This window comes from Coregonus lavaretus, assembly GCF_964263955.1.
Source record: "Coregonus lavaretus genome assembly, contig: HAP1_SCAFFOLD_601, whole genome shotgun sequence".
In the NCBI taxonomy this organism is placed as follows: Eukaryota; Metazoa; Chordata; class Actinopteri; order Salmoniformes; family Salmonidae; genus Coregonus; species Coregonus lavaretus.
The window spans coordinates 265808-288307 of NW_028165085.1; the positions used below are offsets into that span (position 1 = coordinate 265808).

General features: G+C 43.9%; 1 protein-coding gene across 1 annotated transcript in view; it reads left to right on the plus strand.

The window, feature by feature from the left end:
• Window positions 1-2599: 2599 nt before the first annotated feature.
• The window catches only part of LOC311116290 (dolichyl-diphosphooligosaccharide--protein glycosyltransferase subunit STT3B-like), a gene marked incomplete at its 3' end in the record, with an annotated part of 42544 nt that continues 22643 nt past the window's right edge, over window positions 2600-22500 (plus strand). Inside the window, exon 1 of the mRNA XM_084191393.1 lies at window positions 2600-3166. Coding sequence (XP_084047519.1) covers window positions 2898-3166 — 269 coding nt within the window. The remainder of the gene's footprint in view (window positions 3167-22500) is intronic.

The following is a 22500-nucleotide window of genomic DNA, read 5'->3' on the forward strand; positions in this document are numbered from 1 at the left end:
TCTGAACTGAGAGAATGATATCCCCCCTCACTGTGACTGAACTGAGAGAATGATATCCCCCCTCACTGTGACTGAACTGAGAGAATGATATCCCCCCTCACTGTGACTGAACTGAGAAAATGATATCCCCCCTCACTGTGACTGAACTGAGAGAATGATATCCCCCCTCACTGTGACTGAGCTGAGAGAATGATATCCCCCCTCACTGTGACTGAACTGAGAGAATGATATCCCCCCTCACTGTGACTGAACTGAGAGAATGATCCAAACTTGAGTTGTTTTTCTATTTCATCATCAGAGAGAGGTAGATGGTATTCTGGCTCAGTGTGGTTGCTGACTGATGTGATCATAAGAATATAATAAAACACAACAGAAAATAATACAACAGAATAGAACCAACCAAGTGACAATAATAGGTCTAATTCACCCTCTTTGTATGTTATTAGTGTACCTTCTCCGCTATGCAATCCGGTTTCCGAGCTGGTCATGGGTGCACTTCAGCCACGCTCAAGGTCCTAAACGATATTATAACCGCGATCGATAATAGACAGTACTGTGCAGCCGTTTTCATTGACCTGGCCAAGGCTTTCGACTCTGTCAACCACCGCATTCTTATTGGCAGACTAAATAGCCTTGGTTTCTCAAATGACTGCCTCGCCTGGTTCACCAACTACTTCTCAGATAGAGTTCAATGTGTCAAATCGGAGGGCCTGTTGTCTGGACCTATGGCAGTCTCTATGGGGGTGCCACAGGGTTCAATTCTTGGGCCGACTCTTTTCTCTGTGTATATCAATGACGTCGCTCTTGCTGCTGGTGACTCTCAGATCCACCTCTACGCAGACGACACCATTTTGTATACATCTGGCCCTTCATTGGACACTGTGTTAACAAACCTCCAAACGAGCTTCAATGCCATACAACACTCCTTCAGTAGCCTCCAACTGCTCTTAAACACTAGTAAAACTAAATGCATGCTCTTCAACCGAACGCTGCTTGCACCCGCCCACCCGACTAGAATCACTACTCTCGACGGGTCTGACCTAGAGTATGTGGACAACTACAAATATCTAGGTGTCTGGTTAGACTGTAAACTCTCCTTCCAGACTCACATTAAGAATCTCCAATCCAAAGTTAAATCTAGAATCGGTTTCCTATTTCGCAACAAAGCCTCCTTCACTCATGCTGCCAAACATGCCCTCGTAAAACTGACTATCCTACCGATCCTTGACTTCGGCGATGTCATTTACAAAATAGCCTCCAACACTCTACTCAGCAAATTGGATGTAGTCTATCACAGTGCCATCCGTTTTGTCTCCAAAGCCCCATATACTACCCACCACTGTGACCTGTACGCTCTTGTTGGCTGGTCCTCACTACATATTCGTCGCCAAACCCACTGGCTCCAGGTCATCTATAAATCACTGCTAGGCAAATCCCCGCCTTATCTTAGCTCATTGGTCACCATAGCAACACCCACCCGTAGTCTGCGCTCCAGCAGGTATATCTCACTGGTCATCCCCAAAGCCAACACCTCCTTTGGCCGCCATTCCTTCCAGTTCTCTGCTGCCAATGACTGGAACAAATTGCAAAAATCTCTGAAGCTGGAGACACTTATCTCCCTCACTAACTTTAAGCATCAGTTGTCAGAGCACCTTACCGATCACTGCACCTGTACACAGCCCATCTGAAATTAGCCCGCCCAACTACCTCATCCCTATATTGTTATTTATTTTGCTCATTTGTACCCCAGTATCTCTATTTGCACATCATCTCTTGCACATCTATCATTCCAGTGTTAATACTAATTGTAATTATTTTGCACTATAGCCTATTTATTGCCTTACCTCCATAACTTGCTACATTTGCACACAATGTATATATATGTATTTCTGTTGTATTTTTGACTTTGTTTTGTTTTACCCCATATGTAACTCTGTGTTGTTGTTTTTATCGCACTGCTTTGCTTTATCTTGGCCAGGTCGCAGTTGTAAATGAGAACTTGTTCTCAACTGGTTTACCTGGTTAAATAAAGGTGAAAAAAAAAATGAAAAAAAAAAAGAAGTCTATTTCCGACATGTTGCGGTGTCTTCATGTTTGTGTCATTCTCAGCAGGGTTGTTTTTGAATGTTAGGAAAGATGGAAGGAGGGCAGTGGACACCCTTAGCGTTATACCGCTGGTATGTGGGCACTGAGAGGTAGCTGCTTGTAGGCAGGTCTACTGTCGTCTAATGAATCCACCGCACTGATTCAGAAGTCGACGGTTTACGCTGCTGTGGTATTCGCTCTCGTGGCAGGCAGGACTGCTATTCTTTTCTCGCGGATTTCATTTATTTCATTGGCTTCTTCGGCGAAAGCGCTCCAGTGCTGTTGATAGGCTATTTTCAGTCTGATATTATATCCTAGACATATGATTGGTGGACTTTCTTGTGAGCGATCTTTGACAAACGGATGCTACGACTATCCCGGGGTGAATCACATCCCACTGGTTACTGTCCCTGTCAGTCTGTACACTCTCTCTTGCGATTGGTGTTATGACAGCGCGGTGGACCTGCCCAGTCGTACCTGTCTCGTTGTGAGAGGCTGAGCTCTCTTCCTGGTCCTGCTATCCTCCGTGCTCCCGCCCTACCATCAACTTCCAAGGAGGAACCACTAGTCGGGTCGCGCGTGCTACTGCGGTACTGCAACCCCGGCTGCTATGTGACTCCATCGGGGGAACTTGGTTTTGAATTAGAGGTCCGGTTATACCAAGGATAGGGTTCTGGTGCACCGTAGATCATTGGAAGTAAAACGAGAGGTGCAGATAGGGTGTGAGGGGCTTCGACAGTGGCGCGTGGCAGTAGGGGGGGGATTTCTCTCTTTCCTATCCGATCTGCCTATAACGGGGTCTGACGTAGAATATGGCGGAACATCACTCCGTTTCAGATAGCAAGCGTAAAGCTTCTGCCGCGAATATTGGAGCTTCGTTCTCCGGGAATGGACGGACCAGTCCAGCGGGGAGCGTCGGTAACAGTCCAGCGGGGGCTCTCTCCACCGCGATAGTTCAGCCGGCAGGGTGGCAGTCTTTACTGTCGTTCACCATCCTGTTTCTGGCCTGGATTGCTGGTTTCAGTGCCAGGCTCTTCGCTGTCATCCGCTTTGAGAGCATCATTCACGAGTTTGACCCTTGGTGAGTAAACAGGAACACGACATTCTGGCCTGCAGTAGACTTTAGATCATTAACATCGATAATGGAGAATGTGGCCAAAATATGTTGCTATAATTGATCTAGCGCTAATATCGTTTTTGGCAAAACAGCAGACGGAGGAGCAGTGCAACATTGTATCAACTCAGCCACGCACTTAGCCTTTTGTAGTAGTTCCAGTGTGATGATGCGTTGTAGCAATAACTGTGTGTAAACATAGCGACTGTGCCTGTCGGAGTGGGGCACAGCGTGCGTCTTCATAAAGAGGACAATGGTGCGGTGTGAGTGACACAGCGGATTGAACCCGGAAAGAAGAAGCTGTAGCCTATAGCCTAGCTAGCCTATATGCGTTTCCTCATTTATTATCCAACTGTTTGGCAAGATCTTACACAACAACTAGACTTTTACTGTTCGCGTTTTCTTCCAGGATAAGCTATTCGGCCATAAGCAGAAATATGCATTTTGACATGTATAACATGACGGATGTCTATAGGCAACTCTCCGTTTAAACAATGGCCAGGCCTGCCGTCTGTCCATTCATCAAATAGCTGACACCTGCTGTGGTCAAAAGCAGTGCACTACATGGGGAATAGGGTGCCATACATGGGGAATAGGGTGCCATTTGGGTGAAACAGTCTGCTAGAAAGAGGAGCATAATTAATTTAGCCTATACTATTGGCATTACAATAGGAATTATACCTACATGATGACACTGAAAGGACCTGTTGTAGAGAACTAGGAAATCATCAGTGAGACCAATGCATCCTCCTCATATGAGAGGAGACAGAGAGACCAATGCATCCTCCTCATATGAGAGGAGACAGACCAATGCATCCTCCTCATATGAGAGGAGACAGACCAATGCATCCTCCTCATATGAGAGGAGACAGACCAATGCCTCCTCCTCATATGAGAGTTGGCAGACCAATGCATCCTCCTCATATGAGCGGAGATAGTGTGAAAGGCTATTGCCAAGCGAAAGCCAGCGTTGCATCATCTGTTGACAGTGTTGGTGTTATTTTAGAATGACCACTATGGAATAAACATAGTTTCATGTCAACCATTTGATGCAGGTGAAGAAGAGAGGAAAGAAAAAGACTAATCATATTCTCTCCAGACCTTTACCAGCTCCCTGTTCTATTACACCTGCATTACACCTGCATTACACCTGTATTACACCTGCATTACACCTGCATTACTATAGGACCCAACCTACACTACACCGAGTACAATATGCATGTGAGGTTAGCTTTAGGTTAGGTTGGAGTTGGACACAAATAAATATATTACTACATATTACATGTGGGGATTGTTTTAACCTTTGGTGCCATGTGGCCTCTCCATTAGGGTTCCTCTGGTGGGGCCTGATGACTGACTAACTAGCATAGTCTCTCATACAGAGAGCAGAGAGGAAACCCGGTCAACTAACATCACCGTTTCCCTGTTTCTGGTGTTTGTGATGCTCTTTTAATGATGACATGTGGGCCTAGGTCTTCATATTCCCTCAGGGAGGATGGACGAATGGGACGTCTTAAAACCCAGACAGCGGTGGGTCTTGACAGGGCAGCAGGGGTACTGTGGTGTTCATTAGAACCAACCAAAGTAGAAAACCGGAGCGTTTTGCTGTTGCAGACTTTGAAAAGTCCAGACACCAGCCTGTGTTGTTATCTTCTCTAAATGTCTGCAGAAGTGATTATCTATTGAGGCACCTCGCAAGTGTTCCAGTCAGACAACATGGGTGGTGTGTTAGTGTTCCAGTCAGACAACATGGGTGGTGTGTTAGTGTTCCAGTCAGACAACATGGTTGGTGTGTTAGTGTTCCAGTCAGACAACATGGTTGGTGTGTTAGTGTTCCAGTCAGACAACATGGTGGTGTGTTAGTGTTCCAGTCAGACAACATGGTGGTGTGTTAGTGTTCCAGTCAGACAACATGGTGGTGTGTTAGTGTTCCAGTCAGACAACATGGTGGTGTGTTAGTGTTCCAGTCAGACAACATGGTGGTGTGTTAGTGTTCCAGTCAGACAACATGGTGGTGTGTTAGTGTTCCAGTCAGACAACATGGTGGTGTGTTAGTGTTCCAGTCAGACAACATGGTTGGTGTGTTAGTGTTCCAGTCAGACAACATGGTGGTGTGTTAGTGTTCCAGTCAGACAACATGGTGGTGTGTTAGTGTTCCAGTCAGACAACATGGTGGTGTGTTAGTGTTCCAGTCAGACAACATGGTGGTGTGTTAGTGTTCCAGTCAGACAACATGGTGGTGTGTTAGTGTTCCAGTCAGACAACATGGTTGGTGTGTTAGTGTTCCAGTCAGACAACATGGTGGTGTGTTAGTGTTCCAGTCAGACAACATGGTGGTGTGTTAGTGTTCCAGTCAGACAACATGGTGGTGTGTTAGTGTTCCAGTCAGACAACATGGTGGTGTGTTAGTGTTCCAGTCAGACAACATGGTTGGTGTGTTAGTGTTCCAGTCAGACAACATGGTTGGTGTGTTAGTGTTCCAGTCAGACAACATGGTTGGTGTGTTAGTGTTCCAGTCAGACAACATGGTGGTGTGTTAGTGTTCCAGTCAGACAACATGTTGGTGTGTTAGTGTTCCAGTCAGACAACATGTTGGTGTGTTAGTGTTCCAGTCAGACAACATGGTTGGTGTGTTAGTGTTCCAGTCAGACAACATGGTGGTGTGTTAGTGTTCCAGTCAGACAACATGTTGGTGTGTTAGTGTTCCAGTCAGACAACATGTTGGTGTGTTAGTGTTCCAGTCAGACAACATGGTTGGTGTGTTAGTGTTCCAGTCAGACAACATGGGTGGTGTGTTAGTGTTCCAGTCAGACAACATGGTGGTGTGTTAGTGTTCCAGTCAGACAACATGGTTGGTGTGTTAGTGTTCCAGTCAGACAACATGGTGGTGTGTTAGTGTTCCAGTCAGACAACATGGTGGTGTGTTAGTGTTCCAGTCAGACAACATGGTGGTGTGTTAGTGTTCCAGTCAGACAACATGTTGGTGTGTTAGTGTTCCAGTCAGACAACATGTTGGTGTGTTAGTGTTCCAGTCAGACAACATGGTTGGTGTGTTTGTGTTCCAGTCAGACAACATGTTGGTGTGTTAGTGTTCCAGTCAGACAACATGGTGGTGTGTTAGTGTTCCAGTCAGACAACATGTTGGTGTGTTAGTGTTCCAGTCAGACAACATGGTTGGTGTGTTTGTGTTCCAGTCAGACAACATGTTGGTGTGTTAGTGTTCCAGTCAGACAACATGGTGGTGTGTTAGTGTTCCAGTCAGACAACATGGTGGTGTGTTAGTGTTCCAGTCAGACAACATGGTTGGTGTGTTAGTGTTCCAGTCAGACAACATGGTGGTGTGTTAGTGTTCCAGTCAGACAACATGTTGGTGTGTTAGTGTTCCAGTCAGACAACATGGTTGGTGTGTTAGTGTTCCAGTCAGACAACATGGTGGTGTGTTAGTGTTCCAGTCAGACAACATGTTGGTGTGTTAGTGTTCCAGTCAGACAACATGGTTGGTGTGTTAGTGTTCCAGTCAGACAACATGGTGGTGTGTTAGTGTTCCAGTCAGACAACATGTTGGTGTGTTAGTGTTCCAGTCAGACAACATGGTTGGTGTGTTAGTGTTCCAGTCAGACAACATGGGTGGTGTTTTAGTGTTCCAGTCAGACAACATGGTTGGTGTGTTAGTGTTCCAGTCAGACAACATGGTTGGTGTGTTAGTGTTCCAGTCAGACAACATGGGTGGTGTTTTAGTGTTCCAGTCAGACAACATGGTTGGTGTGTTAGTGTTCCAGTCAGACAACATGGTGGTGTGTTAGTGTTCCATAATGAATAGGAATCTAATCTAGAAAGGATGTATTTCTTTTTGTCTCCTTGACTGATTAGATTTTCTTTCTTTTACTCCAGTTGTAATTGTTCTCTTGTTTGGTGAATAATGGAATGTGATGAGTGTTTGAAAGAGAGGCAGGCAGAAAGATGTGAAATGTGGGTTGCTTTAAAATAATACAATGCAAGCTTGTTCTCTGGCCTGGCTGAGGTCATGAACAATCCAACCTCGGTGTTGTGTTGGTGGGTCAGTCAATAACCTGTGTGTGTGTGTGGCCTGTAGGACCTCAGTGTGTAGATTGTGGGGTCAGGAGACATTGTTAGTGGGTTAGCAGTGTTGATACAGAGCTGCTCCTGGCTGAAACATAACAACACTGACTGTGTGGGAGCAGGTCCTCAATAGAGGTCAAGTTCCAGAATGCCTGTGGTGTAGATTACATAAACTTGAGTATTGTCCATCCCCTATGTCATCTTTTTTCTAAGTCATCTTTTTGAAGGTATTTTTTGAGTGTGGGCCTAGTGTGTTGTTGTGTGTTCTGGAGTCCCCATGGGTTAGACATCAACTAAGAACCCTTGGGAGGGTGGGAGGAGTCCCCAGGGTGGGAGGAGTCCCCATGGGTTAGACATCAACTAAGAACCCTTGGGAGGGTGGGAGGAGTCCCCAGGGTGGGAGGAGTCCCCATGGGTTAGACATCAACTAAGAACCCTTGGGAGGGTGGGAGGAGTCCCCAGGGTGGGAGGAGTCCCCATGGGTTAGACATCAACTAAGAACCCTTGGGAGGGTGGGAGGAGTCCCCAGGGTGGGAGGAGTCCCCATGGGTTAGACATCAACTAAGAACCCTTGGGAGGGTGGGAGGAGTCCCCAGGGTGGGAGGAGTCCCCATGGGTTAGACATCAACTAAGAACCCTTGGGAGGGTGGGAGGAGTCCCCAGGGTGGGAGGAGTCCCCAGGGTGGGAGGAGTCCCCATGGTTTAGACATCAACTAAGAACCCTTGGGAGGGTGGGAGGAGTCCCCAGGGTGGGAGGAGTCCCCAGGGTGGGAGGAGTCCCCAGGGTGGGAGGAGTCCCCATGATTTAGACATCAACTAAGAACCCTTGGGAGGGTGGGAGGAGTCCCCAGGGTGGGAGGAGTCCCCATGATTTAGACATCAACTAAGAACCCTTGGGAGGGTGGGAGGAGTTCCCATTGACGGTGGCATAGATAGACTGCCTGTTGAGTCTAGTGAGTGATACACTTGGAGAGAAACAGTATCGGAGTCCCAAATGGCTCCCTATATAGTGCACTACTTTTGAACGGGGCTCTGGTCAAAAGTAGTGCACTATATAGGGAATAGGGTGCTATTTGGGAGGTAGAAAGGGTTTTACTGCAGAGAGAAATTTAATGGAAGTTAAGGTCGGGTCTAGAGCTGTGAGGGGCAGAAACTGTTGTTCATGTCGGGTCTGAAGCTGTGAGGGGCAGAAACTGTTGTTCATGTCGGGTCTGGAGCTGTGAGGGGAAAAAACATATCAGATGGCCTTTTTTTCTCTCTCTCTCTCTCCCCCCCCTCTCTCTCTCCCCCTCTCTCTCTCTCTCTCTCTCTCTCTCTCTCCCCCTCTCTCCCCCTCCCTCTCTCCCTCCCTCCCCCTCTCTCTCTGCCCCTCTCTCTCTCTCTCCCCCCCTCTCTCTCTCTCTCTCTCTCTCTCCCTCCCTCCCTCCCCCTCTCTCTCTGCCCCTCTCTCTCTCCCCCCCTCTCTCTCTCCCCCTCTCTCTCTCCCCCTCTCTCTCTCCCCCTCTCTCCCTCCCTCCCCATCTTCTCCAATTCGATGACTAACTACTCAGAGTAACTGCCTCCATGTTGACTGTGTTCTCTACTGCACATTGTCACATTGCATTTTCGCTCTCTTGGAATGCTTGTTGGTCAGAGTACAGTTTCCCCCCCCTGCCTGCTTCCAATGAGATCAGTGTGTGTGTTGTGTGAGTAAGTGGAGAGGATTTGTCACAGTTCATTTAGACTGTAAACTGATGAGGCCTAGTAAAAGACTAGCTTGCTGCTCTCTCTGCTCTTCTGTTCTGTAGGGTCTAGGAGTGGACAGGCAGACTAGCTTGCTGCTCTCTCTGCTCTTCTGTTCTGTAGGGTCTAGGAGTGGACAGACAGACTAGCTTGATGCTCTCTCTGCTCTTCTGTTCTGTAGGGTCTAGGAGTGGACAGACAGACTAGCTTGCTGCTCTCTCTGCTCTTCTGTTCTGTAGGGTCTAGGAGTGGACAGACAGACTAGCTTGCTGCTCTCTGCTCTTCTGTTCTGTAGGGTCTAGGAGTGGACAGACAGACTAGCTTGATGCTCTCTGCTCTTCTGTTCTGTAGGGTCTAGGAGTGGACAGACAGACTAGCTTGCTGCTCTCTCTGCTCTTCTGTTCTGTAGGGTCTAGGAGTGGACAGACAGACTAGCTTGCTGCTCTCTGCTCTTCTGTTCTGTAGGGTCTAGGAGTGGACAGACAGACTAGCTTGCTGCTCTCTCTGCTCTTCTGTTCTGTAGGGTCTAGGAGTGGACAGACAGACTAGCTTGCTGCTCTCTGCTCTTCTGTTCTGTAGGGTCTAGGAGTGGACAGACAGACTAGCTTGCTGCTCTCTGCTCTTCTGTTCTGTAGGGTCTAGGAGTGGACAGACAGACTAGCTTGCTGCTCTCTCTGCTCTTCTGTTCTGTAGGGTCTAGGAGTGGACAGACAGACTAGCTTGCTGCTCTCTCTGCTCTTCTGTTCTGTAGGGTCTAGGAGTGGACAGACAGACTAGCTTGCTGCTCTCTGCTCTTCTGTTCTGTAGGATCTAGGAGTGGACAGACAGACTAGCTTGCTGCTCTCTGCTCTTCTGTTCTGTAGGGTCTAGGAGTGGACAGACAGACTAGCTTGCTGCTCTCTCTGCTCTTCTGTTCTGTAGGGTCTAGGAGTGGACAGACAGACTAGCTTGCTGCTCTCTCTGCTCTTCTGTTCTGTAGGGTCTAGGAGTGGACAGACAGACTAGCTTGCTGCTCTCTCTGCTCTTCTGTTCTGTAGGGTCTAGGAGTGGACAGACAGACTAGCTTGCTGCTCTCTGCTCTTCTGTTCTGTAGGGTCTAGGAGTGGACAGACAGACTAGCTTGCTGCTCTCTCTGCTCTTCTGTTCTGTAGGGTCTAGGAGTGGACAGACATACTAGCTTGCTGCTCTCTCTGCTCTTCTGTTCTGTAGGGTCTAGGAGTGGACAGACAGACTAGCTTGCTGCTCTCTCTGCTCTTCTGTTCTGTAGGGTCTAGGAGTGGACAGACAGACTAGCTTGCTGCTCTCTCTGCTCTTCTGTTCTGTAGGGTCTAGGAGTGGACAGACAGACTAGCTTGCTGCTCTCTCTGCTCTTCTGTTCTGTAGGGTCTAGGAGTGGACAGACAGACTAGCTTGCTGCTCTCTGCTCTTCTGTTCTGTAGGGTCTAGGAGTGGACAGACAGACTAGCTTGCTGCTCTCTGCTCTTCTGTTCTGTAGGGTCTAGGAGTGGACAGACAGACTAGCTTGCTGCTCTCTCTGCTCTTCTGTTCTGTAGGGTCTAGGAGTGGACAGACAGACTAGCTTGCTGCTCTCTCTGCTCTTCTGTTCTGTAGGGTCTAGGAGTGGACAGACAGACTAGCTTGCTGCTCTCTGCTCTTCTGTTCTGTAGGGTCTAGGAGTGGACAGACAGACTAGCTTGCTGCTCTCTCTGCTCTTCTGTTCTGTAGGGTCTAGGAGTGGACAGACAGACTAGCTTGCTGCTCTCTGCTCTTCTGTTCTGTAGGGTCTAGGAGTGGACAGACAGACTAGCTTGCTGCTCTCTGCTCTTCTGTTCTGTAGGGTCTAGGAGTGGACAGACAGACTAGCTTGCTGCTCTCTGCTCTTCTGTTCTGTAGGGTCTAGGAGTGGACAGACAGACTAGCTTGCTGCTCTCTCTGCTCTTCTGTTCTGTAGGGTCTAGGAGTGGACAGACAGACTAGCTTGATGCTCTCTGCTCTTCTGTTCTGTAGGGTCTAGGAGTGGACAGACAGACTAGCTTGATGCTCTCTCTGCTCTTCTGTTCTGTAGGGTCTAGGAGTGGACAGACAGACTAGCTTGCTGCTCTCTCTGCTCTTCTGTTCTGTAGGGTCTAGGAGTGGACAGACAGACTAGCTTGATGCTCTCTGCTCTTCTGTTCAGGCTGGGCCTGGCTCCCCATGGCTGCGCCCCTGCCCAGTCATGTGAAATCCATAAATTAGGGCCTAATGAATTTATTTCAATTGACTGATTTCCTTCTATGTACTGTAACTATTAACTATAAATATTTAAAATTGTTGTGTGTTGCATTTACATTTTTGTTCAGTATAATTTATTATCCTAATTAACATTCAGCCTTGCCTCTCTCTCAGGCAGATTAATATTGTAATGTGTCAACAAAACAACATGATGAATATTTATCATTCAAGATTACATATTTGTTCCACTTTGATAATTAGCCCAGAAAGGAAAATAGCTTGTTTATTTTTCTCGGTCAATTAAACAATAAAAAGTGTGGTGGATCTGGAATGGAAATGTCATGTTTTATAATTAGAAGGCAGTTCAAGGCTCTCTCTCATTCTCACTCTGTCTGTCTGTCTGTCTGTCTGTCTGTCTGTCTGTCTGTCTGTCTGTCATTCATTCATTCATTCACACCTAGACTGACTCTAGCCTGATCCCAGATCTGTTTGTGGTGGGAACAGGCTATATTGACTCTACTCTAGCCTGATCCCAGATCTGTTTGTGGTGGGAACAGGCTAGATTGACTCTACTCTGCATAGGACTGCTTATCATTCACTGGACCAGCAAATTTAGAACGAGACAGAGTTATTATGAGGGCCTCTCTCTCTTTGATGTTTCCCCATGTCTAGAGAATACATATACAGTATTAGAGACATGTAGAACACATATACAGTATTAGAGAGACATGTAGAACACATATACAGTATTAGAGACATGTAGAACACATATACAGTATTAGAGAGACATGTAGAACACATATACAGTATTAGAGACATGTAGAACACATATACAGTATTAGAGAGACATGTAGAACACATATACAGTATTAGAGAGACATGTAGAACACATATACAGTATTAGAGACATGTAGAACACATATACAGTATTAGAGAGACATGTAGAACACATATACAGTATTAGAGAGACATGTAGAACACATATACAGTATTAGAGACATGTAGAACACATATACAGTATTAGAGAGACATGTAGAACACATATACAGTATTAGAGAGACATGTAGAACACATATACAGTATTAGAGAGACATGTAGAACACATATACAGTATTAGAGACATGTAGAACACATATACAGTATTAGAGAGACATGTAGAACACATATACAGTATTAGAGAGACATGTAGAACACATATACAGTATTAGAGAGACATGTAGAACACATATACAGTATTAGAGAGACATGTAGAACACATATACAGTATTAGAGAGACATGTAGAACACATATACAGTATTAGAGAGACATGTAGAACACATATACAGTATTAGAGAGACATGTAGAACACATATACAGTATTAGAGAGACATGTAGAACACATATACAGTATTAGAGAGACATGTAGAACACATATACAGTATTAGAGAGACATGTAGAACACATATACAGTATTAGAGAGACATGTAGAACACATATACAGTATTAGAGACATGTAGAACACATATACAGTATTAGAGAGACATGTAGAACACATATACAGTATTAGAGAGACATGTAGAACACATATACAGTATTAGAGAGACATGTAGAACACATATACAGTATTAGAGAGACATGTAGAACACATATACAGTATTAGAGACATGTAGAACACATATACAGTATTAGAGAGACATGTAGAACACATATACAGTATTAGAGAGACATGTAGAACACATATACAGTATTAGAGAGACATGTAGAACACATATACAGTATTAGAGACATGTAGAACACATATACAGTATTAGAGAGACATGTAGAACACATATACAGTATTAGAGAGACATGTAGAACACATATACAGTATTAGAGAGACATGTAGAACACATATACAGTATTAGAGACATGTAGAACACATATACAGTATTAGAGACATGTAGAACACATATACAGTATTAGAGAGACATGTAGAACACATATACAGTATTAGAGAGACATGTAGAACACATATACAGTATTAGAGAGACATGTAGAACACATATACAGTATTAGAGAGACATGTAGAACACATATACAGTATTAGAGACATGTAGAACACATATACAGTATTAGAGAGACATGTAGAACACATATACAGTATTAGAGAGACATGTAGAACACATATACAGTATTAGAGACATGTAGAACACATATACAGTATTAGAGACATGTAGAACACATATACAGTATTAGAGAGACATGTAGAACACATATACAGTATTAGAGAGACATGTAGAACACATATACAGTATTAGAGAGACATGTAGAACACATATACAGTATTAGAGAGCATGTAGAACACATATACAGTATTAGAGACATGTAGAACACATATACAGTATTAGAGAGACATGTAGAACACATATACAGTATTAGAGAGACATGTAGAACACATATACAGTATTAGAGACATGTAGAACACATATACAGTATTAGAGAGACATGTAGAACACATATACAGTATTAGAGAGACATGTAGAACACATATACAGTATTAGAGACATGTAGAACACATATACAGTATTAGAGAGACATGTAGAACAATATACAGTATTAGAGACATGTAGAACACATATACAGTATTAGAGAGACATGTAGAACACATATACAGTATTAGAGACATGTAGAACACATATACAGTATTAGAGAGCATGTAGAACACATATACAGTATTAGAGAGACATGTAGAACACATATACAGTATTAGAGACATGTAGAACACATATACAGTATTAGAGACATGTAGAACACATATACAGTATTAGAGAGACATGTAGAACACATATACAGTATTAGAGAGACGGCTATTAGAGACACATATACAGTATTAGAGACATGTAGAACACATATACAGTATTAGAGACATGTAGAACACATATACAGTATTAGAGAGACATGTAGAACACATATACAGTATTAGAGAGACATGTAGAACACATATACAGTATTAGAGACATGTAGAACACATATACAGTATTAGAGAGACATGTAGAACACATATACAGTATTAGAGAGACATGTAGAACACATATACAGTATTAGAGACATGTAGAACACATATACAGTATTAGAGACATGTAGAACACATATACAGTATTAGAGAGACATGTAGAACACATATACAGTATTAGAGAGACATGTAGAACACATATACAGTATTAGAGACATGTAGAACACATATACAGTATTAGAGAGACATGTAGAACACATATACAGTATTAGAGAGACATGTAGAACACATATACAGTATTAGAGACATGTAGAACACATATACAGTATTAGAGAGACATGTAGAACACATATACAGTATTAGAGAGACATGTAGAACACATATACAGTATTAGAGACATGTAGAACACATATACAGTATTAGAGAGACATGTAGAACACATATACAGTATTAGAGAGACATGTAGAACACATATACAGTATTAGAGAGACATGTAGAACACATATACAGTATTAGAGACATGTAGAACACATATACAGTATTAGAGAGACATGTAGAACACATATACAGTATTAGAGAGACATGTAGAACACATATACAGTATTAGAGAGACATGTAGAACACATATACAGTATTAGAGAGACATGTAGAACACATATACAGTATTAGAGAGACATGTAGAACACATATACAGTATTAGAGAGACATGTAGAACACATATACAGTATTAGAGAGACATGTAGAACACATATACAGTATTAGAGAGACATGTAGAACACATATACAGTATTAGAGACATGTAGAACACATATACAGTATTAGAGAGACATGTAGAACACATATACAGTATTAGAGAGACATGTAGAACACATATACAGTATTAGAGAGACATGTAGAACACATATACAGTATTAGAGACATGTAGAACACATATACAGTATTAGAGACATGTAGAACACATATACAGTATTAGAGAGACATGTAGAACACATATACAGTATTAGAGAGACATGTAGAACACATATACAGTATTAGAGACATGTAGAACACATATACAGTATTAGAGAGACATGTAGAACACATATACAGTATTAGAGAGACATGTAGAACACATATACAGTATTAGAGACATGTAGAACACATATACAGTATTAGAGAGACATGTAGAACACATATACAGTATTAGAGAGACATGTAGAACACATATACAGTATTAGAGACATGTAGAACACATATACAGTATTAGAGACATGTAGAACACATATACAGTATTAGAGACATGTAGAACACATATACAGTATTAGAGACATGTAGAACACATATACAGTATTAGAGAGACATGTAGAACACATATACAGTATTAGAGAGACATGTAGAACACATATACAGTATTAGAGACATGTAGAACACATATACAGTATTAGAGACATGTAGAACACATATACAGTATTAGAGAGACATGTAGAACACATATACAGTATTAGAGAGACATGTAGAACACATATACAGTATTAGAGACATGTAGAACACATATACAGTATTAGAGAGACATGTAGAACACATATACAGTATTAGATAAACATGTAGAACACATATACAGTATTAGAGAGGCATGTAGAACACATATACAGTATTAGAGAGACATGTAGAACACATATACAGTATTAGAGAGACATGTAGAACACATATACAGTATTAGAGAGACATGTAGAACACATATACAGTATTAGAGAGACATGTAGAACACATATACAGTATTAGAGAGACATGTAGAACACATATACAGTATTAGAGAGACATGTAGAACACATATACAGTATTAGAGAGACATGTAGAACACATATACAGTATTAGAGAGACATGTAGAACACATATACAGTATTACTTATTTTGTCTTGCCCATTCACCCTCTGAAGGGCACACATACACAATCCATGTCTAAATTGCCTCAAGGCTTAAAAGTCCTTCTTTAACCTGTCTCCTCCCCTTCATCTACACTGATTTAAAGTGGATTTAACAAGTGACATCAATAAGGGATCATAGCTTTAACCTGGGTTCACCTGGTCAGTCTATGTCATCGAAAGAGCTTCATGTTTTGTACACTCAGTGTACCTCTCTCTCTCTCTCTCTCTCTCTCTCTCTCTCTCTCTCTCTCTCTCTCTCTCGTTGGATACAGTACATAGATGAGCTCTTATAACTCCTCTCTCTGATAGCTATATATTATTCAGGCTTTCTGCTTTCTGCTGAGTGATGATGTGGGACTGCTCTGGTCCAGCCTACAGTAAAGAGAGAGACCGTCCGTCCCAAATGGCACCCTGATCCCTTTACGGTGCCCTCCTTTTGACCCTGGTCCATAGGGTGCTGCTGTATGCATGAAGGGAACAGGGTGCCATTTGGGACACACACACTTAGTGTAGCCACGGTAACATCAAGACCCTACTGTAGCTACGATAAACAGGCTCCAGAATCTTTAATAGGCCTCCTCATCTTTCCATTGAATGGACCCAGGTTTTATAGAGGGCCTAGCGGAGGAGAGGAGGATGGTTTTATAGAGGGCCTAGCGGAGGAGAGGGGAGGGAGAGGAGGATGGTTTTATAGAGGGCCTAGCGGAGGAGAGGGGAGGGAGAGGAGGATGGTTTTATAGAGGGCCTAGCGGAGGAGAGGGGAGGGAGAGGAGGATGGTTTTATAGAGGGCCTAGCGGAGGAGAGGGGAGGGAGAGGAGGATGGTTTTATAGAGGGCCTAGCGGAGGAGAGGGGAGGGTGAGGAGGATGGTTTTATAGAGGGCCTAGCGGAGGAGAGGGGAGGGAGAGGAGGATGGTTTTATAGAGGGCCTAGCGGAGGAGAGGGGAGGGAGAGGAGGATGGTTTTATAGAGGGCCTAGCGGAGGAGAGGGGAGGGAGAGGAGGATGGTTTTATAGAGGGCCTAGCGGAGGAGAGGGGAGGGAGAGGAGGATGGTTTTATAGAGGGCCTAGCGGAGGAGAGGGGAGGGAGAGGAGGATGGTTTTATAGAGGGCCTAGCGGAGGAGAGGGGAGGGAGAGGAGGATGGTTTTATAGAGGGCCTAGCGGAGGAGAGGGGAGGGAGAGGAGGATGGTTTTATAGAGGGCCTTGCGGAGGAGAGGGGAGGGAGAGGAGGATGGTTTTATAGAGGGCCTAGCGGAGGAGAGGGGAGGGAGAGGAGGATGGTTTTATAGAGGGCCTTGCGGAGGAGAGGGGAGGGAGAGGAGGATGGTTTTATAGAGGGCCTAGCGGAGGAGAGGGGAGGGAGAGGAGGATGGTTTTATAGAGGGCCTAGCGGAGGAGAGGAGGATGGTTTTATAGAGGGCCTAGCGGAGGAGAGGGGAGGGAGAGGAGGATGGTTTTATAGAGGGCCTAGCGGAGGAGAGGGGAGGGTGAGGAGGATGGTTTTATAGAGGGCCTAGCGGAGGAGAGGGGAGGGAGAGGAGGATGGTTTTATAGAGGGCCTAGCGGAGGAGAGGGGAGGGAGAGGAGGATGGTTTTATAGAGGGCCTAGCGGAGGAGAGGGGAGGGAGAGGAGGATGGTTTTATAGAGGGCCTAGCGGAGGAGAGGGGAGGGAGAGGAGGATGGTTTTATAGAGGGCCTAGCGGAGGAGAGGGGAGGGAGAGGAGGATGGTTTTATAGAGGGCCTAGCGGAGGAGAGGGGAGGGAGAGGAGGATGGTTTTATAGAGGGCCTAGCAGAGGAGAGGGGAGGGAGAGGAGGATGGTCTTCAGGCCAGAGCTCTAGTGATGAGGGAGGTGAAATAACTCAGTTGAATGAGATCGAACGCTGAAGCGTAGAGCCAGACTTCAACCTTTACACCACTAAAGTGTTAAAGACAACAGCAGCTGCAAAATAAGCAGCTTCATGTGCATGATTGGATAGATGACAGAGTATAAACCATAAATATGATTGGATAGATGAGTATAAACCATAAATATGATTGGATAGATGAGTATAAACCATAAATATGATTGGATAGATGAGTATAAACCATAAATATGATTGGATAGATGAGTATAAACCATAAATATGATTGGATAGATGACAGAGTATAAACCATAAATATGATTGGATAGATGACAGACTATAAATCATAAATATGATTGGATAGATGAGTATAAACCATAAATATGATTGGATAGATGACAGACTATAAATCATAAATATGATTGGATAGATGAGTATAAACCATAAATATGATTGGATAGATGACAGAGTATAAACCATAAATATGATTGGATAGATGACAGACTATAAATCATAAATATGATTGGATAGATGAGTATAAACCATAAATATGATTGGATAGATGACAGAGTAGAAGACATAAATATGATTGGATCAAATCAAATGTTATTTGTCACATACACGTGTTTAGCAGATGTTATAGCGGGTGTAGTGAAATGCTTGTGCTTCTAGCTCCGACAGTGCAGTAATATCTAACAAGTAATATCTAACAATTTCACAACATATACCCAATACACACAAATCTAGTAAGGAATGGAATTTAAGAATATATACATATATGGACAAGCAATGACAGAGCGGCATGGACTAAGATACAGTAGAATATTATAGAATAGAATACAGTATATACATATGAGATGAGTAGTGCAAGATATGTAAACATTATTAAAGTGACTAGTGTTCCATTTCTTAAAGTGGCCAGTGATTTCAATAGGCAGCAGCAGCCTCTAATGTGCTAGTGATGGCTATTTAACAGTCTGATGGCCTTGAGATAGAAGCTGTTTTTCATTTTCTCGGTCCCAGCTTTGATGCACCTGTACTGACCTCGCCTTCTGGATGATAGCGGGGTGAACAGGCAGTGGCTCGGGTGGTTGATGTCCTTGATGATATTTTTGGCCTTCCTGTGACATCGGGTGCTGTAGGTGTCTTGGAGGGCGGGTAGTTTGCCCCCGGTAATGGTTTCGGCAGACCGCATCACCCTCTGGAGAGCCCTGCGGTTGTGGGCGGTGCAGTTGCCGTACCAGGCGGTGATACAGCCCGACAGGATGCTCTCAATTGTGTATCTGTAAAAGTTTGTGAGGGTTTTAGGTGCCAAAAAAATTATACATAAAAAAACTAAATACCGCAAAGTTTCCTTAGAGCTAGTCGCAATGACAGAGTAGAAGTCATAAATATGATTAGTGACATAATAAAGTACAACATGGCTGCCAGAGTAAACACTTCAGCCATATCAGACCATCCATGTTCACAACACATCCTTTATCTGTAAGACACCCTGAGGGAGGGAGGGAGGGATGGAGAGATGAGAGGGTGGAGCTAGGGAGGGATGGAGAGATGAGAGGGTGGAGCTAGGGAGGGATGGAGAGATGAGAGGGTGGAGCTAGGGAGGGATGGAGAGATGAGAGGAATGGATGGAGGGATCTAGGGAGGGATGGAGAGATGAGAGGAATGGATGGAGTGAGGGAGGGATGGAGAGGTGAGAGTAGGGCTGGGCGTTACGGCCAACATATCATATCATGGTATAAAAAAATAAAAGATAAAACTGTATGACAGTATTTGACGGTATTTGATGTATTTGAATAATAAAAGTTGTACATGTGCTTTATGGTTAGTGCCTTAGGGTGGCAACACACACATTCTAACTGATTTCAATGGGTCTTGTATGCACTCACTAACTGTAAGTCGCTCTGGATAAGAGCGTCTGCTAAATGACTAAAATGTAAAAATGTAAATGTCTTTCTCTATTCTCATTGTTTTATACTGTTCAATTCAACGTCAACCAAAAATAATTTTCTGCATTTTCAGAAATGTTTGCTTTTCCTGCACTCATTTGAGATAATTTCCACACTGCCACAGAGGGCTGCACGATATTGGCAAAAAATCTAGGCCTTATTTTTAACCAAATGTTGCAATTGCGATTTGACTTGCGATTTAGAGCAAAACACTTGGGTGAACTGTTGGAGTCATGGAAATAGAATGATTATTCTAATTCTATAGCTAGACTATCATAGTGGGCACTTTGATTACAGTGTTGTTTGACATGACAACGAATGAAAATGCCAGGGAGGAACCTGTGACCGGATAGGAACCAAAAGTGTTGATAAGTGTTTCCTAGGGGACCCTATAATCTTTGGCTACATTGAATGTTCTCTTAGCTACTTCATGTCGCTAACGTAGTCATGCTTTGCGTATTCCAATTTCATTTAGAAGATACTGTTGCACAAACAACATGCTTTTATGTCTAAACCATCACTGGTATGATCAGACTGTATAGCTAATTACTTTTGCTCTGACTCAGTACATTTATTAGCTAGCTAGCCAGCCAGCTAACTAGCTATTAGCATTAGCGGCTAACATGATTTAGGCCCAACTCGCTAAGAAAAGACAAACTAGCTGTTTGCAGATGTAAGAAACACAAACTAATAGTGTAATTATAGAACGCTAGTGGAATTATATTAAGAAGCAAAGTGGAAATGGCATCGTTGTCATCAACATTGTTACATGTGCTGCTTTGACCATGCTGACTAAACGCAAATGTCTCCTGGTCGAGGAACAACCAAATGCACTCCTTGAGTGACGGGGGCGGGGCTAGGTCTGTGTGGGAAGCGTCATGGAGAGAGAGAGAGAGAGAGCGGAGAGAGATTACTCAAGTAGCGAAAGTAAACTATAAAAATGGACGTTACACACTGCGTATCACATTTAACAAACCAAACATTCAAATACTGTTATAGAAGGTAAAGTAAAAACCCAAACCGGTCCATGAATCAATATATAGTATATCGTATATCAGTATATCGTAAAATACGGTGTACCGCCCAGCCCTAGATGAGAGGAATGAATGAGCGAGGGAGGAAAGAGAGGTGATGAAGGATGAAGGGATGTAAGTAGCAGCTGGTTGTGTTGTGAAGGAGGCTGCTGGAAAAGTCCTCATTAAATCATCCTCATTATTGCAGTAGCGATCTCAGCCAGAGCCCAACACACTGTAGTCAGTAGTATAGGCCCCACTGATGAGCACCTTGAGTCAGCCAGAGGCTAACGGACTCTCTAGGGCAGTGGTGGTTCTCAGCCCACTCCATCTTCTATCTCACTGCTTCTTAACCTTTTTGTGCCAGGGACCAGCTAACGATGCTAGATCTTCCTCCTTGGTCTTTCCTTCCAGTTTACAGTAGAACTAGAGGAGGCCAACATACTAGCACAGCCCCACTGAGCACCCTGAGTAAGGCAGAGTTGAGAGAGAGAGGCCAGGGTAACCAGAGATTATTATATCTCTGTGTGTGCGTCCCAAATGGCACCCTATTCCCTAGGCGATATAGTGCACTACTTGGCTCCTATTAGACTCCGATTCAGACAGACGGTCAAAAGTAGTGCACTATATAGGGAGCCATTTGGGACGCACCCTATGGCCTACCCTTTAGCTAGCACCACGCTCATGCCGCCTCCACAAGATCTCTGGAAGACTAAGAACGTCAAGACAGACAGGCAGAGAGACAGACAGGCAGACAGGCAGACACAGAGAGACAGGCAGAGAGACAGACAGGCAGAGAGACAGACAGGCAGACAGGCAGAGAGACAGACAGGCAGAGAGACAGACAGGCTCAGCTCTAATTGACCTTTTTACTCTGATATAACTCCAAAGCGACATACAGTCATGTGTGCATACATTTTTGTGTATGGGTGGTCCCGGGGATCGAACCCACTACCCTGGCGTTACAAGCGCCGTGCTCTACCAGCTGAGCTACAGAGGACCACTCAATGTAGCCATTCTCTGGCTGTGGTTCAATGTGGAGAGTACTGAAGCAGGACCATCATTCCATAGCAGTTTGACAGTCGCATTTCCTTCACTCAGTCATTTTCTGCCATTTCTTGGGGATTCATGATTAACCAGTGGAAGCAATACACATTTTTAACCACTGTTCTGAACTAATTTATACCAAACGTTTTAGGGTCCAAACACAGATCGGCTGGTTATATATACAGTGGGGGGAAAAAAGTATTTAGTCAGCCACCAATTGTGCAAGTTCTCCCACTTAAAAAGATGAGAGAGGCCTGTAATTTTCATCATAGGTACGCGTCAACTATGACAGACAAAATGAGAAAAAAATATCCAGAAAATCACATTGTTGACGTGTACCTATGATGAAAATTACAGGCCTCTCTCATCTTTTTAAGTGGGAGAACTTGCACAATTGGTGGCTGACTAAATACTTTTAGTCAGCCACATAATACTAAGTATTTTAATCCTCCACTACACAATAAGCAAGAAAAGAGTTAGCTAGCTACGTTACTTCAGCTGCATGACAAATATCTTCAATCTCTAACGTTGAAGAACAATGACAAGTCAGCC